The 17,832-nt window shown below is 33.4% G+C and overlaps 1 protein-coding gene and 1 pseudogene across 2 annotated transcripts; one reads left to right on the top strand and one right to left on the bottom strand.

Annotated features, from left to right (window-relative positions):
- The first annotated feature begins 5,512 nt into the window (after positions 1–5,512).
- LOC111309965 (aspartyl protease AED3-like) lies at positions 5,513–8,340 on the top strand. Its single transcript, XM_022909001.2, has 3 exons — positions 5,513–6,008; positions 6,227–6,701; positions 6,853–8,340. The coding sequence occupies exons 1-3, from the start codon at positions 5,550–5,552 to the stop codon at positions 7,206–7,208; spliced, it is 1,290 nt and encodes a 429-aa protein (XP_022764736.2). The 5' UTR covers positions 5,513–5,549; the 3' UTR covers positions 7,209–8,340.
- LOC111309966 (putative disease resistance RPP13-like protein 1) lies at positions 7,729–17,070 on the bottom strand (annotated as a pseudogene). The gene is made up of 10 exons (XR_016330439.1): positions 14,318–17,070; positions 13,984–14,243; positions 13,008–13,941; positions 12,575–12,737; positions 12,183–12,367; positions 10,098–10,514; positions 9,276–9,628; positions 8,661–9,121; positions 8,451–8,549; positions 7,729–8,339 (listed from the first exon to the last, which is right to left on the bottom strand). The product of XR_016330439.1 is annotated as a putative disease resistance RPP13-like protein 1 (transcript).
- Between the last annotated feature and the right edge of the window lie 762 nt (positions 17,071–17,832).

Here is a 17,832-nt window from a genome sequence, read left to right as displayed (position 1 = left end):
TATATATAGTAAAAAAAATGTTATGATGAAATAAGGAAAAAATAAAATAAAATAAAATAAAATAAATTCATATTATCGTGTTGGAATATTCTCCTAGAAATTAGGTATATTTGTGAAAACTATGTTATTAAAGTGTTATTTATTATTCACATGCTGAAGTTGGGCTTCGAGATCGAATTGTTTTAATTTTCTATAAAAAAATTTCATTACGGGCAAAGTACAATTCAAGTACATTTAAAAATAGGTCAATAAAACTGATAATTTAAGCTTCATTTTCTTTCTTTAATTTTTTATTTACGTCTACTATTTATTACCTTTCAAATTTAATACATATAAAATAAAAGTATATCAAAAAATTAATCACTATATATTTTTCATTAACAATAATAAAAAATAAAAAACTTAAGCAAAACAAACACATAGTCGAAGAAAATGAATAAAGTCAGCATACATTATTTTTTATATTTTAATAAAATTAAAATTTTAATTATTAAAATTAAGATATAATACTTTATCAACATATCATGTTGTTATCACAAAATCAACAAGCAAATATTTATAATAATGCCAAATGAATATTCTTTTTTATGAGAAATTTTGAATAAATAAATTGTTCAATTTTTTTAGTTAAGATAAAATATATTGTATCTAATAATTTAAAATTTAATTGTAAATCGTACATTTGAAATGATTTTAATAAATGATTATTAATAAAATTAAAATAAAAAATTTTTTAATAAAAAAAATAAATTTTAATCAATTTTATCGAATAAATCTCGAATCTTAGTTATGAATTAAAAAATACTAATGTGAACAATCCAGGAGAAAATGGCTCAAATATTGATTCAAATTAACCTGAGACTGACAGCTTAGAAATTTGAGAAGAACCTCACGATTATCTTCCAAAATTCATATTTAGTTGTTTTATTCCAAAGTGACAAATTGAGAATAGTAGCTTCACATGCTACTTCAACCGAGTGGTTTCTTCCTATCAATGTCTAATAGACAGCCAGCAAATGTTTGCTTTTGCTACAGCTTTGCTTGACTGTCCTATTTTATATTTTTTTCTTTCTTTTAATTTTTGGATTTAATAGTATTTTTTGTCTCAAATTGTTTGTTTTTTTTTCTTTTTTACTGTAGTTTAAAAAATTTTATTTTATTATATTTAATATTAAAATTTAATTTTTTTATAAAATTGAAGTTTTATAATTTTAATATTGTAAAATAAAAAAATTATAAAAACAATTCTAAAACAAAAAACAAAATTTTAAGTAGACGTGATAATTTCAAACACGATACGAAAATAATATAAATAAAAAATATAAAGATAATACGATTTAAAATTTTAATAAAAATCATAAATATGTTTATAAAATAAAAAAAAAATTTATTTTTTCATGTCGACATTAATTATAATACGAATTTTAATATAAAATACGATACGAATACATAAATTTTTAATATTTTACATGATATGAATATAAAAATCATCAAAATTAATTTTAGACATATAAAAAAAAGAGAATTTTGACACATTTCAAAAAGAAAATGAGATGGAAAAGTACATAATTTTGTATTATTTTTAGATTGAAAAATATAAAATTTTCTTTTCATATAATAAGTTGCCGAAAAATTAAAAATAAAAAAAGGAAAAGATCTCAACGTGAATGGGGGATCTAGACATATACCCCATTATACAAAACAGCCCAGAAAAGCAAATCAGCTTTTTCTATTTACCAAAAAAAAAAAAAAGCAGCTTTTTCTCCGTCCATTATGCATCTTTCCAATATAATTCTTCATTCTGTAATTTTTTAAATCAAAGGAATTAAACCAAGATCTTACTTTAAATTAAAAATTTATCGTAATTTAGCAAAAAATATTATAAAATAGACACACAAGTACCCACTTTACTTTCCATTTTGGGGGAGAAACAAAATAATGTAAATCCTTGTTAGTCGTTTGATCATGATTAGAGATGTAATCGAGTCGAATCGAATCGATGCAGTGAGAAGTTTGAATTCAAGCTCAAACTCGACTCAAAACTCACCGCTCGATACTCGATCGAGTTTTATTTTCCTAGCTCGAGTTTAATTTGTGATCGAAATCGAGCGATTCGAACTCGCTCGATTAATACGTAAAAATAAGCTCGATTCGTATATTTGACAAGAGTTTGATTATTTATGCTCGAATTTGAACTCGAATTCGAAATATTTTATTAATTAAATAATAAAAATATATTTAAATATAAAAGCTCAATTAGGTTTATGAGCTACTCGAATCGGGTATAAGAATACTTAAATTCGACTCGATCGATAAGTTGAGTTACTCGAACTCGACTCGATAATAATCGAATCGAATTCGAGTTTTTTTCGAATCAAATTCGAGTAACTTACGAGTACTAATGTATCATTTACATCCCTAATCATAATTACATAATAAATCTAATTTATTAGATACTATTTAATTAATTAAGAATATTCTAATTATGCTAATCTTTGTCAAAATATTTTAATTCTGCATGTGATTGTGAGTGATACACACGTTAATTCTCACTTATTAGATCCCAAATCTCTGTCAAATAAAATAATCATCCTCATTAATATTAGTTTATATATGCTCTTTGTATTTCTTTAAAAAAATATATATATTTATTTATTTATTTATTCTTTTACATGTAAAGCCCAGTTGGACCATTAATGAGAGCTAAATTCTTTTTGCCTTATAAAAATTTTATTTGTTTTTTTTTTTTTTTTTTTAAGTAGTAATCTAAAAATAAAAGAAGTAAATTTGTTAAATGTAAAAAGTGACAGTATTAAGAGTTACCTTTGAATTCAAGATTTGAATTTGAGAGATTTTAAAATTAAAATCTATAACTTTTATTGTTGAGGTTATTTAGTTTGAAACTCCTTTTTATATTTATCATTTTTTTACCTAGAATAATATGCATAACTTAATTTTTTTTATCTAAGATTTTTGGTGTCCGATAATTATTTTAAATTTTAATTATTTCAAAATTGAATCGGATCGAATTTCATAAAAAAAATAAGTTTTTTCAACGCTTATTTTTTTCATTCATAAAATTTAAAATTGAGATCATATTTAAAAAAAAAATTAAACTCTTTATTACTCGAATCAACAAACATTAATTACTATAACTAATTATTTATGATTTGAAGCTACTTTTATTTTATTTCTTAAATTATCTTTGGACTCACCCGATCCCATTAGTGACAGTAATTTACTTTATACTTATTTGTCGAGAAGGTATTACGTCTTGAAACCTGACAACCCCTGAACTGGATTAATAGAAAATCGAATATTTTGACTAAATTAACCTAGATTTCTGTCGGTAAATCTATATTTCCCTTGTAGCTAGGTTTAAAGTTATAAATAGCTTAGAAAGAGAGCATATTTCCCTTGGTCCCAAGGAAATGGGAGGCCATGGTCAGCCCTCCACCAAAATGCCTACCATGCTAAGGTCTAGGGTAATGAAAATGAGTTTTCACAATCATCATTAAAAAAAAAAAATCTCTGCAAACCTTACCAACAATGTAATGCTTTGACAACTACATATCCACATTATATGCAACAAAAACATTTATGAAGGGTTATAATATTTCATCTCTCAAGGTAAGTTCCATATATCTTTACCTATTCCAAACTCAAGATTTTGGGCATCTACTCTCATAAAAAAAGAATAAGCTATTAGCTAAGTGAGCTCTTGCTGTGTTGGCATGAGGATTGCTGCATTTGGGAAGGTTGTGAGGGTTCATGGCAGAGGGTTAAGGGCAAATTATGAAGGTAAAAAAACAAGAATATGCTGCTTTTTTTTTTTGGGATGTGGAAAAGGAATTGGTAATCCCCATGTTAAATGATGCAAATTGCATGAACTAATTAGCAATCATGATCATTATCATGTTCACTTTCTTTCATCTCAAGGGGATAAAATTTGCTGTGGGGAAATCCCTTTGCATGGTAAATCTTGGGTATTATTTTTCCTTTTCCTCTTTATTTCCCCTTTGCCTTTTGAATTCTATGAAGAATATGTTGAACTATATAGTAGGTGGTCACCAGAACTCGCTAATTACAGGCAAAATCTTTTTTCTTTCTTTTCTCTTTACTTTTTCCTTCTTTTTCCTATTGATTTTGAAGGACTCGTTCTTTAAACATGAAATGCATAAACTTACTATTCAATCAAATGCTCGAAAATATTTTTTTTTAAATATTAAAAGAGTATAATAGATTGAATTTAAGATTTCTATTTAAACTTTACTTCATTATTAAAGTTAAATTTAAACCAGAGTTTCAGTTTCACATCCTTGATTTACAATTTGTATGAATCTATTTATACCAAGTTTGGTTGTTTGTATCCCCTCAATTGCGCCTACGTTTCCTCCCTTAAGGTAGCTACAAAATATAATGCAGCCAAATAATTATCTAGGGACTCAAAATTTTTTTTTTAAATTTTTAAAAAGATCGTGAAATCTTTTAAATTTAAATATCAATTTTAATAATATATCGATTGATTTAAAAATGAGCAAAATATTGTGTCAACATTAAAATAATTATCTTATCACAAATGCCACTTTTTGCTGCTTGTAAAGTGGCAATCAGATCCCTTAATTTTTTCAATTAGATTGGCATGCAATAGTTGATTAGCACGCAGAAGAGAGAATAAAGAAAAGTTAACCCAAAGTTTATTTTGCACTGTCCAAAGAGCATATCTTGAGATCTGCTCAATCCCCGATGAACTATATTTCCTCCTACAATGTAAAATTTTTCTATGGAATTTCCGCTAAAGCTTGTCCTAAATCATCCTCCAAGTCTCTCTTACTCACAAATACTAGTCTAAAATTTTTTATTATTTAGTAGTAAGAAATTTATCTAATAAATCTCTCCAGATCCATTCAAATAAATTGATTGATGTCGAATTTTTTTATTATTTAGTAGTAAAAATTTTGTCTAATACATCTCTTGGATCGATTCAAATAAATTTAATGATGTTGAATTTAATAAATTTACGAAAAATTATTTTTTTATAATTTTTTAATGGATTTAAATCCAAAAAATAAGAAAAATATATATTTTTTGTCACTTGAACTAAACATTTGTTGCTAAATATTTGTCTAATTGATAAAAAGATGAAATCCTTTTTTTTCAATGAAAATTTGATTTTTGTAAGATATATTTTGAAAGTAAAATCACAAATATATCAAATATGAAATCTTAAAATCATTTAAAAAATTAGGCACATGTAAAACACGAGCATACCATAACCTAATGTATATATATAAATTTCTCTTTTTCTTTCTATATGAAAAATAAAAAAGAAATATTAGTACAAGTAGATACTATTTCCAGGTAGAATTGGACAAGAAGGATGGGAGGTACAGCCTTAAAAGCAAATGGAAGACAGTCTGTTAGCAAAAACAACCCACTAAACTACATGTCATTCCACTCCACTTAACATACTTCCCCACTTATATATACACACTATCTCAGTTCCTAAACCATCAAAGGAAACTAAACTTTGATTTTCCTGCAAAACTATGAAAACCCATCTTTTTTCTCTAGTTTTCCTCTTCTTTTCACTAGCGCAAGGTCTGAACCCCATATGTGACACCCAAGACCATGGCTCAAACCTCCAAGTGTTCCATATTTACAGTCCATGCTCACCCTTCAAACCTTCAAGGGCACTCTCATGGGAAGAGGATGTACTCCAAATGCAAGCCAAGGACCAGGCAAGGCTGCAATATTTGTCAAGCCTGGTGGCCAAGAAATCTGTGGTGCCAGTAGCTTCAGGCAGGCAGATTGTGCAGAGTCCAACTTACATTGTCAGGGCCAAAATTGGAACACCACCTCAAACCATGCTTATGGCCATGGATACTAGCAATGATGCTGCTTGGATACCTTGCACAGGCTGCCTTGGCTGCGCTTCTAGTGTTTTTGACAACGCTAAATCCACCACATTCAAGACCCTTGGCTGCCAAGCTGCTCAATGCAAGCAGGTAAGCTTTCATTTCTCAATAGTTCACAATTATCTCTTACTTCCTGCTTGTCACGTGTTTGGCTGGCGCGAGCAAAACTGGTCACTAAACTATTCCATAATAACAATTTTTGTTGGTAAAACTACTATCTATAAAGCTCACGGTTAGCTGTTTAGCAAAATGGGAAAATTTTCATTTCAGAAATATCTTAAAACACTTGCATCATGTGATAATTTCAGGTACCAAACCCCACTTGCGGTGGCAGCGCGTGCATATTCAACATGACCTACGGTGGTTCAACCATAGCAGCGAACCTTTCTCAGGACACGGTCACCTTAGCCACTGACCCTGTCCCCAGCTACACCTTCGGCTGTCTCCAAAAGACATCTGGCGGCTCTGTGCCACCACAGGGCTTATTGGGCCTTGGCCGAGGCCCATTATCGCTTCTCTCACAAACCGAAAATTTGTACAAGTCGACATTTTCATATTGCTTGCCTAGCTTCAGGTCACTTAACTTTTCTGGGTCACTGAGACTTGGGCCAACTGGGCAGCCATTGAGGATCAAGTACACCCCATTGCTGAAGAACCCTAGAAGACCATCACTTTACTTTGTGAATTTGATTGGAATAAGAGTTGGAAGGAGAATTGTTGATATCCCACCAAATGCATTGGCTTTCAATCCTACCACTGGTGCTGGTACCATCATTGATTCTGGTAATGTTTCCTCTTTTTCTACGAAAAATTTGATGTTTTGAGGTTATCTTTTGGCAAATTAAATTATTAGTAGGCTCAATTTTGTATTTGTTTATGTATTTATTTGTCGTTGCGTTATGAGTATATCACTGAACTTTGCTATACAATTCAGGAACGGTTTTCACCCGGCTAGTGGAACCAGCCTACGTAGCCGTCCGAAACGAGTTCCGTAGGCGAGTTAAGGTAGCCAACGTGACATCTCTCGGCGGATTCGACACATGTTACACGGTCCCGATCTTGGCACCGACAATAACGTTCATGTTCACCGGCATGAACGTGACACTGGCACAAGACAACCTACTAATCCACAGCACCGCAGGCAGCATCACATGTTTGGCCATGGCATCAGCACCAGAGAACGTGAATTCAGTGCTGAATGTGATAGCCAATATGCAGCAACAGAACCATAGGGTGCTTTTCGATGTGCCCAATTCGAGGTTGGGCGTGGCCCGTGAGACCTGTACCTAAAAGTACCTTGGTTCCATTCTAGTAGTAACTTTTGGCAAAGAGTGTGGGAGATTAGATATATCTGATAAAAAAAATCTTTAAAGTTTTTTTTTTTTTTTTTGTAGTTTTTTGTATTTGTATTTGAGGGGTGAAGACAAGTCTAAGTCACGGGCTTTCTGTTATCTTATTTTATGTCTTGTTTTATATTGGGGTGATGATTAGTTTACTTGCTTGGCCTTAACATGTCATGGTCTTTGAGATTCTTAACGTTACATTTTTCATCGTGTTGTTATGTCGTTTTAAAATCGGATTAAAACGAGTAGACTTCTAGGAAGCCTAAGTCTATCTTAGCTGTGACAAATTTCAGTTTAATAAAGTAATTTTTATGTATCTTTTATTATTGTTTGAAAATTTGAATCTTTTTGCTACTGTTGTAGCATTCTTAGTTACTGAAAGATTTTTAATCCTAAAAATTATAAAATTGGGCTCTCAAAATGTCTTAGGAATCAGAGAAGATTAATACATGATTAATTGTAGAGAATGAAGATGTAATCAGCTGGCCTGCTCCTGTTTGATGCCATGATACTTTCACTTTTTGATAGAGAATTACATTCCAGATCATAAAGATTTTGAAGTGGAAATTGTTGGCACTTGATGCATTCCTCTCTAGTTTTCTTGGTACTTGGCAGTGGAAATTCTAGTGCCAAACAAAGGCAAAGATACAATGGTATCTATTTTTCCAGATACTAAATACAAGTCATGATCAGCTGAATAATGTGAGAAACAAAAGGACAAAACCGTCTTCATCTTCAGACATTTGTCAAAAAAACTGCCACAGGCAGAAAATGTGAATTGACCAGTCATGAATGTATATCAGAGACCATTCGATGACCAAATAACTCCCCAATATCATAAGATGTCAGCATTCTCAGTTTAAGCATGCCAGGTCCATATCCTTGATCGGCAAACTTGCATCTACGAGTCAGAAAGGAATTGGGAAAGCAGTTTTAGACTTCAATATCATGTCCCTTTTTGCACTGATGAGATATATGGTTCTCTGGAATCATGAGTTCCCTTTTAAGAAATGACATGCTGCCTGGAGAACTTCCCGGTTCGTACGTTGAATGGGGCTCAGAACATAGAGTTATTATCCTGTCAAGTAAGGCCAAATTATTATTTTGAAGTTTCAGTAGAAAAACAAAAACATTCATGGTAATTCAATATTGTTGATGCTTATGGTGCAAAGGCAGAATGTAACAATACCAAAAAAACATTGGTAGAACAGCTTGTTCGCGATAACTGGAGCTGAAGAACTCCATTTATTCCAATTACTGATGATTCAGACAAGCATCTTCTAGACAGCTGAAAATAAAACATTCCACAATAAAATGAATTGAATGCATTCAGTAACACGCATGACATACAAATCATAACTCGAACTGACCACTAAAAACCTACGAAGTTTTGAAATACCCGGCCGTAATTTTCGCTAGCAAAAGTTCCAGGGAAGCGCAGCGCCAAGGGAAGAAGAAATGACTTTGTGTCTTTAAAGTTTAAACACATTTTATTTAACCGGCTTGTTATGTGATGCCTCACAGGCTATGTCTTTGACCTCCATTCCTCCACTAAACTGCAATTTCCGATTGATGAAATCAGATTCCTTATTACAGATATAACAATGTAAACAAGATAGGGGTAAAGATGGCCATTACCCAAGAAAGGCTTTGAAGAGTGTTTTTTTTTTTCTATATATTACTTTATTTTTAATGTATGTGCCATATATCTTGTTCATCATGAATAGGGAATCTCTATTCTCAAAATAATGTATTCAAAAACTGAAGGTTGATTCAAAGAAGAATATAGAATATGATTCAAGGCATTCACTGCTGTTCTGCAACATCATCTTACTGAAATTAGCTTCCTTCAAGAAGTGCCTGGAAAGTTAGAAGCAATATTTTAATTAGTCATCTTATAATTCTCTGAGTTCTGTTTGTCATAAATCATGTAATAACAAAAGAGCTATACTTATAAGCACCTTCAATATTTAAGTTAAATTTACTGACTGAACAACAAAGACATAAGAGAAACCTGATATGTTATGGTTCAAATGGAAGACTACTTCAAACTTGTTTTTAGGAAGGTTGAAATAGTATAAGGTTATAGCAGAAAACAGACTTTAATGCTCCAGACAGAAACCTGGGAAGGACACATCATAATTACCATGCGTCTTGGAAAGCAGTATTACTACTATTGTTGTTAATAACACCTTCAAAAAGAATCATTTTTCAGGAGTTGAGAACTTCTAATATTGGTAAAAGGGCTGCTACAGGTGACGAAAATCTCAGTGCACAACTGAATTATATAATTTCTGATCAGAAACAATAGTCTGGCATTGGTGCAAATTCTCACCATCTGCTTCTCAATGCTTTCCTCCTTTGCATCTGCAAAAGCACAAGCCTCTGTCACTTGGAAGTGAAACCAACAATCTTTATCATTCTATGTATAATATATACGCTGAATGTCACTAATTGAAAACATAACTGAATAATTCAACAAGGTTGTTAAAATTCATTAGTTGCCACAATGAGGAACTGACAAGAGTTTACATCAATCCTATAGCTTTGAAGATTCCTTTAGTTTTTATGACCAATAAACAGTTAATAGTTAGACTTTCTGTTGATTTCACAGAAAGAGTTCAGATACAGATCATTATTATTGCCATCTTTTTTCCTATTCACAAAAGGTGAATAAACAAGCATATCGGCATTTAATTACCGCATACCGGGCTATATTCTGGATGGTTTAATAATTTTTTCATATTTTACATGTCCAACGGCACCGATCCAATTATAAAAATCATCTGAAAGTTTATAATGATACAAAGTTAACTTTAACCTCAAATTGACATACCTGATTTATTTACAATTGGAATGTAGATTTTCTGATTTTGCCCCTCTTGCATTATCGATAGGTCAATCAACTTTCAGCTTTCCTCCTCTGGACCATATTGGTCATATCTTGTGCTTGAACAACACAATGTATAGCCAACTTTTCAGTTTAAACAATTTTTAAAATCATTTTATGATACTAGCACAAGAAAATGGGAATGCAATATACCTAAAGGTATGTATCCTTTCAATCTACATGACTAGAAATGATGGAGATTCTTTAGAAAGCAATGACGTTGTCACTGATTTTAGTATCACTACTGCTGCTGGTGATATTGTTTGAACTGGTGCTGCTGCTGACAACTGAAGAGTTAACTTTGTGGCTTAATAAATTCCTTCACTTTAAGCATAAGAAAATAGGATCATACAATTTCCCGAACTGCATGCAAAAGAATTGAAAGTAAATATTTTTAACAAAACTCAAATTTCACGGAAACTGAAATAATTGAATAAACCAGGACATATGACATATGACATATGGATGGAAAACATTCTTTTTTCTTTCTCAGATAAAAGAAACTAAATTTCATCAAAGGCAAGAGAAACAAATCCAAACTACAAATCTAACTTCTATAAATGCCAGAAACAAAACAGAGCCCACAACATCATTATCAGCAGGTGGAAAAACCAAAATTTTTTGCATAGATTTCTACAATACAAGTGCAAGCAACACTGTACATGAAAAAAAATCAGAAATTAATTATAGTAAATTGGCAGTAGGTGGGACTTGCATTCATTAATGACCAACTCTTCAAGTTGAAGGGAGTACAGGTTGGGCAAGCTTCGAGTTTTTGACACATATAGAAGAACACAGATTTTGTCAAAATTGAACTATAATACATTGAAGACGGATCAACTTATCTGGCCATTGAGGTAAATAGTTAATATTTTCACACTCCATGATTTCAATAGATTCAAGACAAGTATCATCCCCAATTTCCTGTGCTACAAATCCCAGCTTTGGGCAATCCATGATACTCAACAATTTAAGCCAAATGGGTAACTTACTGCTTGATGATATTGATTACAGAGCTTCACAGTTACTAACTTTAAGAGATTCAAGGAGAGATGTTCTGCCGAAATGGACATTCTCCCCATCATCCAATAGGCACCCCAAATTTCTTACATTGGCCACTCACAAAACTTCTAAGAGTTAGAGGCAAATAATCCATTAAAAGTGAATCAAATTTTGGGCACTTTTTAATGTCTAACTCTCTATAAGACAGATGAGGTTGTGCAAGGTTTTTGATAACCATGTCCCATTTCTTTGTCCATGAATGGCCACTTTCTCATTAATTTCTCAGTTCATCTTAGAGAAATAAACTTAAAAAATGGCCTATGTATATCAATATGATCAGTACAATGGTTGAAGAATATTACAATTTAGATTTTGATTTTTTTCTTCTCATCTACATGCATAGACTCAGATGGAATAATCACCTGCTCATGAAAAGCAAGACACCAATATTTACATGGAAAAATCCCTTGTTAATAAGAAAAAATGGGAGGCTAGAACAGTCAATGCTCTTCCGCTACTCAAAATAATAGTAGTACACTGATGAGAATGTTACAACAAACTATCATCAAAATGCTAAATTTCTTGCATAACAAAAAGTCTAATTTTGCATCCACCTTACTGCTGAAATCAGTTTGGAGATACACTTTTTAGAAAAGGAGATTGAGTTTTGAGAGTTTTAGACCTTTAGAATGATTTGAGTTTTTCATCCTGTCATAAAAGGCCAAAGGATTGTGTTGTTTGGAGGAGAAACATAACTTAAAACATGAGTTTTCGAACATTAGTAAAATGCTTACATGGCACAAGGAGACAGGCAAGGCAACAACAGAGATAAAAGATTAATCGGTAGAACATGTTGTGGAAAATACTGCCTTTGGTCCCATGAAAATCAATGATGATACAAACAAATACTTCCTGAAGAACCAAATAATGATTGGTGATATGAAATGAAGACACTCATCAGGCATATATATAACACAAAAGAGACACAAAAGCGATAGAAACCAGAAAACCTGCAGCAGTTGTTCTCACCACCAATATTTTGAACTTTGAAGGGCGTAAAGACACAAGTGAAAGCAGAGGACTTTCTATTAAGAAGAGCCACGGGTTTCAAGCTAGATCATGCTCTAATGCCAAGAAGCTTATGTCTTATTGGCTTGGATTGAACAGCAATGCTTGGCCTAAATCTTGAATTAAGCTTCATCTGAATCTGCTCCCTTGTGAAAAAGTACATATGGAGATTGGTAAGAAGAAGAATAGTTGTAAAATATAAGCTGAGTGTTGTTAATCTATCAAAATCCATAATCTCTTAAAAAACTTTATGTATAGGTCAATTATAAAAAAAAATAAGTTAAAACTCAAGACCTAGACAATATGAAATCTTATGTATGAAACTACCGAGTAAGGATAAGGCTGCGATTTACTTGATGGTACTGCATTTAGAGCTTAACACTCTCTAATTTCAAGAGATTCAAGAAATGATGTGCTTCTGAAATTGATATTCTCTCCATCGTCCAGCAAACACCGCAATTTCTCACATTTGTAAATCATCAAAATTTCTCACAGATTGTACAACATATTGGACAGCTAAATAACAGAAAAATATAATTCAGATATGTATTATAGTTACTTCCATCTTGCTTTAAATTGAAGGCAGAGAAACTAAGGCATGGAAGAAAAGAGCACAAGATAACTTGATAGAAAATGGTCTATAGCAATCTTAGTGTAGACAAATTTTATGTTTTGTCCACCTTATTATAGCACTGATTCCTAGTATTACAACGTAATGTACACTGTTATTACAAAATGGCAAGTCAACTATCAGAAAAACAAATAAATACCTCAAAGTAGGCATACCTTGTTCTTCCTCCATTATAGAGATCAAACAATTGTTTTACTCCTCTAGGTCATGAAGGTGCCTACCATCAATTTCAACACGAGGTATGTGAGCTATCTTCGCCCACTCTTGCCCTTTATCCTTTTTGCACCGTTGTTTTAGTCGAGGACAATCATCAATATGCAATTATAACAGTGAGAGAAGAAGGTTTGCTTTTGGAAGGGATGTGAGCTTGGGGCATATGGCAATCCACAAAAACTAGAGTTGAGGTTTTGAAAACCCTTGGAAGATAGGGATTTCAGAACTGGAAAATCTTCTATGGTGAGGTTAGTAAGAGTGGCAGGCAGCATCATTCCTATCTCTTCATGAGGAAATGACAGTACATCTGGACATCCACCTTTGATGGATAGGACTCTAAGGGAGGTCAGTCTATGCAATCCCCATTCAAACAGTGGCTTACAAAGCTTGAAATCGGACATCCTAAGAGTTACCAGGCTGGTAGGAAGGCCCTCTTCTGGGAAGGATATGATATGTGGACAATTTGATATCTCCAATTCTTGAAGTGAGGTGAGGTTGTGAATGTAGTTGGGCAAACCCCTCAGTTCTTCGCATTTATAAATGCGGAGCACTTTGTGGTTGGTGTTGGGCGACCCATTTGCTGGGAAGGAAATCAGACATGGACAATATTCCACTACAATTGCCTGAAGATTGCTGAGCTTGTCCAATCCTTGGGGGAAATGTTTAACACTTCTACACCAGCTACTATGAATAAATTCAAGCAAAGTGTTGTTGTAAAATTCTTGCCCTGTGGATTCCAGCTCAGGGCAATTCCTAATTGTTAGGTGCTTAAGCCCTACAGGAAACTTGTCACTTGATGATAAGGATGCCAATTTTGAGCAATCTCTGATCTTGAGATGTTGAAGATTCTGTTGGACATGATGCAATCTCCAAATGCTCAAGGAGGAAATCATCGGTATTGATAATTTCTCCATCTAGAAATAGTGCAAATTGTTATGATTACTGATCACCAGGTTTTTCAGAGTAAAAGGTAACTTAATCTCTGAAAAAGAAATCAATTTCGAGCAGTTTTCAATCTGTAGCTCCTGAAGATATGTGAGGATGTGCAAGGTATTAGGTAGCTTCTCAAGGCTTTCACAATACCCTATTATCAAAGACCTAATATTGCAAAGGGCAGCTCTACTTCTTCCTCCTTTGCCCCCAGGGAAACAAGTCATGGACAACTCAAAATTTCCAAACTAACAAGGGACCTCAAATGGCATAGCAATCCCACCTCATTTGGCCACAATAGGTCAGCTCCTTACAGCCGTTAATCATAAGATTTTCTACTGCTGTCAACATTGGCATCAACCTTGCAAATTTTGACACCCTTGAAAGAAAAACAATGTTCAAGGAGCAAAGGTAAGGTTAGCAGAAGTTTTGAGAAGCACCTCTTGCATCCATCAATTTCTAGTTCACGAAGCTTTGGAAGACTTGAAATTGAAACATCCAACTGCTTGCATTCACGAACCACAAGCTTCTCCAAGGAAGGAAGATGATTAGGTAACCTTTCCAAGAGTTTTGGACGTTCCACAATAAAAAGCTCACCGAGGACGGGGAATTTTTCATTTTGGTCATCAACTTCACAAGGGTTCCACTCCTTCAAAGCTGGCATATTCTCAAAAGAGTCTCCAATGACAAAAATCCATTTGAGCAATTCTCTCCATAGAGTTCAGTGCCAATACTCTTTATGCCATCCATCCCCCTAATACAAAGGTTTCTCAGCAATGGTAGTTTTCCTATTGAAGGCAACAATCTACAATACTTACAGTATTCAAGACTTAAAGACAATAAACATTTGAATGAAGGGTCTCCTACCCAAGCTGGGAACGTTGTACCACCATAATATTTTATTTTAAGCTCTTTAAGCTCTTCACTAGGCTGAAGCCAATTAAATACATCTCTTTCAACACTTTCTGATCTTAAATAATTAGCAAACTCCATACCCCAATTTATCTCTAGCCGATTCAGACCTGACTTCTCATGCAACTTAGCCTCCAATGCATCTCTAACTTCAACAACATTCTCCAATCCTGAAATCAAAAAGTTCACCTTTCAGTTTTGATAAATTCTTCAGCTCTCTTATTTGATACCCATGCCCTTGGCCAGCAAAAAAATTTGATAACGTTCGGAGCTGAACTAGTCCACCAATTCTGACAAGCATCCCTTCTATAGAAGTTGCACCAGTGATATAGAGATGGCGTAGGTTGATCAACATGCCCATTCCTGAAGGTAACTTCTCAAGATTAATACACCAGCACAATATCAAGGTGTCTAAATTGAAGAGTGTGCTTATTGAAACTGGTAAAGTTTTTATTCTAGTATGAGAAAAATTTATGTATCGAAGATGCCTGAAATGTCCAACAGAATCTGGTAACTTGGTGATGTGGTACCTTCTCAAAGAGAGCACCCTTAGATATTTCAATTCGGGCAATAAATCAGTGAGAACAGTGCTGGTTAAGAAAGGTTGTGGTCCATAGCTTGCCAACATCAAAGGCAGGAAAGACCAAAGATGCTTCATTTCACTAAAGGGCTCAAATTTTTTTAACTCCATCAAACCACTCACCCACGTAAGATGAGTGGCGAACACGTTTTCGAAATTTGAGCTGTTTGTCACCCTCTACTCTAAAGCAAATTTCTCCGGCAACAGATTGAGCTGGGTCATTGATAAGATCATGCATTACAAACCGAGATCTATCCCTGCTAGATACTTGAAACAATGACCTTGACACTAAATCTCGAAAGTACTTGCTACCTATATCTTCAATTTGCATTCTATCCTCTGCTTGTTGTAGAAAACCTTCTGCCATCCATAGTAAGACTATATCCTTCTCCCCGAATTCATAATCCTTGGGAGTATGGCACAACATGCAAAACATTGCTTTAAATGCGGAGGAAGATGATAATAGCTCAACCAAAGAGCTGGAATTATGCCACTATTCTCTATTGGTATATCCCATAACTTGCTCTTCAATACGACTTTCCAAGCATCGTGGTCCATGCTAGTCCATAGTAGGCCTCCAATGGTTTTTGCTGCTAAAGGCAGGCCATTGCACTTTCTCACTATCTCCTCACCAAATTCCCTTAAATTTGGATGTCTGCTGAAATCTCTTGCTCCTAATGCATGTTGAGTAAAGACAGACAAGCAATCATCATTTGATAACTCTTGCAACGAAAAACCTGGAACGGTGCCCATAACTGATGAAACAAGGTGACTACGAGTGGTCACAATAATTTTGCTTTCTGGAGCCCCTACTTCAAATGGAGAACAAAGGATGGTCCAATCATTGTAATTATCATTCCAAACATCATCCAAAACTAGCAGAAATTTCTTCTTGGAGAGTTTCTCCTCCAATTTTGCTTGAAACAAATTTAGATCGTTGAGATCACATGTTTCAGAAGTTATTGACTGCAAAATAGTTTTTGTCACCTTAACAACATCAAAATCTTCAGAAACACATACCCATGCTTTGAGATCAAAGTAATTTTTTATGTTATCATCATTGTACACAAGTTGAGTAAGTGTTGTTTTCCCAATCCCCCCATGCCAATTATGGGAATAACAGAAACTCCATCATCACTACCATCGTTCCTCAAAACAATCTCAAAAATCGCCTCCTTGTCATTATCCCTAGCATAGACATGAACTTCATTAACCAAAGAAGTAGTTGGTAACCTTCTCTTTGGCCTTACACCAACATTCTCCCTCAATTCCAAGTTCATTTTTTGTGTTACCAGTTCTTCTAATGTAGCAGTGATCTCTTTTATCTTGGACAGCATCTTAGTATTAAATATCGCAGCACTTGGACTAAAACATAAAGCAGGAATCCAGTTATGTATCTTACCCGCGCCAGCTGAATGTTCCTGTATCAACTTGTGCCCCAAAGCTTCTGTGGCAAACTCGTCCAACAAGTCATCCACGTCGTAAGCCAAGTCCTGGAGCTTCGCTAACCAGATTTTGACGGACCCATTTTTCATCTGCTTCTCCTCTGCATCATCAAGCACTGCACGGATACTCCGTAACATCTTTTGTAATACCCCAAAAAAAAAAAAAAAAAAAAGACTATTTTAAGTATTTTTATAAGTGGGGGTTCTTTAATAAAGAATGAGAAGTGTAGAGAATTTATTAATAAATAACCCAAATTTCTTTATTAATAGAGTTAACTTTTCAGTTTTCAGTCGACGATTAGTCGTAATAAAAATAGAAACTTATTTCTCATATGTTTCTTATACAGAATAGATCAATTGAAGGATTTCAAGTGAAGGGAAGAACAAATCTACAAGGAGAAGTGAGTAAATAATTTTTTTTCAATTTTTGGAGTATTGATGGTTAAGTCTTAAAGTGTAGATTATAATCGAGAAACCCTAAAATTTTAGGGTTTTCATTATCCCTCTTTGGGCAGATGATTTAGACTTTAATTAGAGTCAAGTTAAGTGTTGAGAAAGTTGGTAATGTGAATTTATTGTTAAAACAGAAATTTGATGGGAATAAAAAGGAAAATCTTTGTTTCGTATAAATCTTGATATGAATCATATGTTTGTAGTGATGAATTAAGATTATATTCTGTATTAAAGGGTTAAATACTACTATGATTACTATATATGGTTGGAAAGCATGTTGAATATACTTTCTAATGAAACAAACGGGAGTCGAATTCGAGTTCCCTATGAAGAGTTATCCAATTTTTACCTAAGGAGGTGCAGGCTGCCTAGTAGCAGCAGTAAGGGGGAATTACGAAATTTCCCTAAATTTTTATACAAAGATTTACAGTTTAAGCCATATATGTT

This window comes from Durio zibethinus, chromosome 19, assembly GCF_047325235.1.
Source record: "Durio zibethinus cultivar Kanyao isolate XHJ-2024 chromosome 19, ASM4732523v1, whole genome shotgun sequence".
NCBI lineage: Eukaryota > Viridiplantae > Streptophyta > Magnoliopsida > Malvales > Malvaceae > Durio > Durio zibethinus.
This window is presented reverse-complemented; position numbering and strand designations above follow the sequence as displayed.

What these genes read in the sequence shown, in the direction of transcription:
- LOC111309965 (XM_022909001.2), top strand. Translation starts at nt 5,550, where the DNA reads ATGAAAACCCATCTTTTTTCTCTAGTTTTCCTCTTCTTTTCACTAGCG. An exon ending in AAGCTGCTCAATGCAAGCAG is followed by an intron (nt 6,009 to 6,226) that starts GTAAGCTTTCAT and finishes TGATAATTTCAG; the next exon opens with GTACCAAACCCCACTTGCGG. An exon ending in TGGTACCATCATTGATTCTG is followed by an intron (nt 6,702 to 6,852) that starts GTAATGTTTCCT and finishes TATACAATTCAG; the next exon opens with GAACGGTTTTCACCCGGCTA.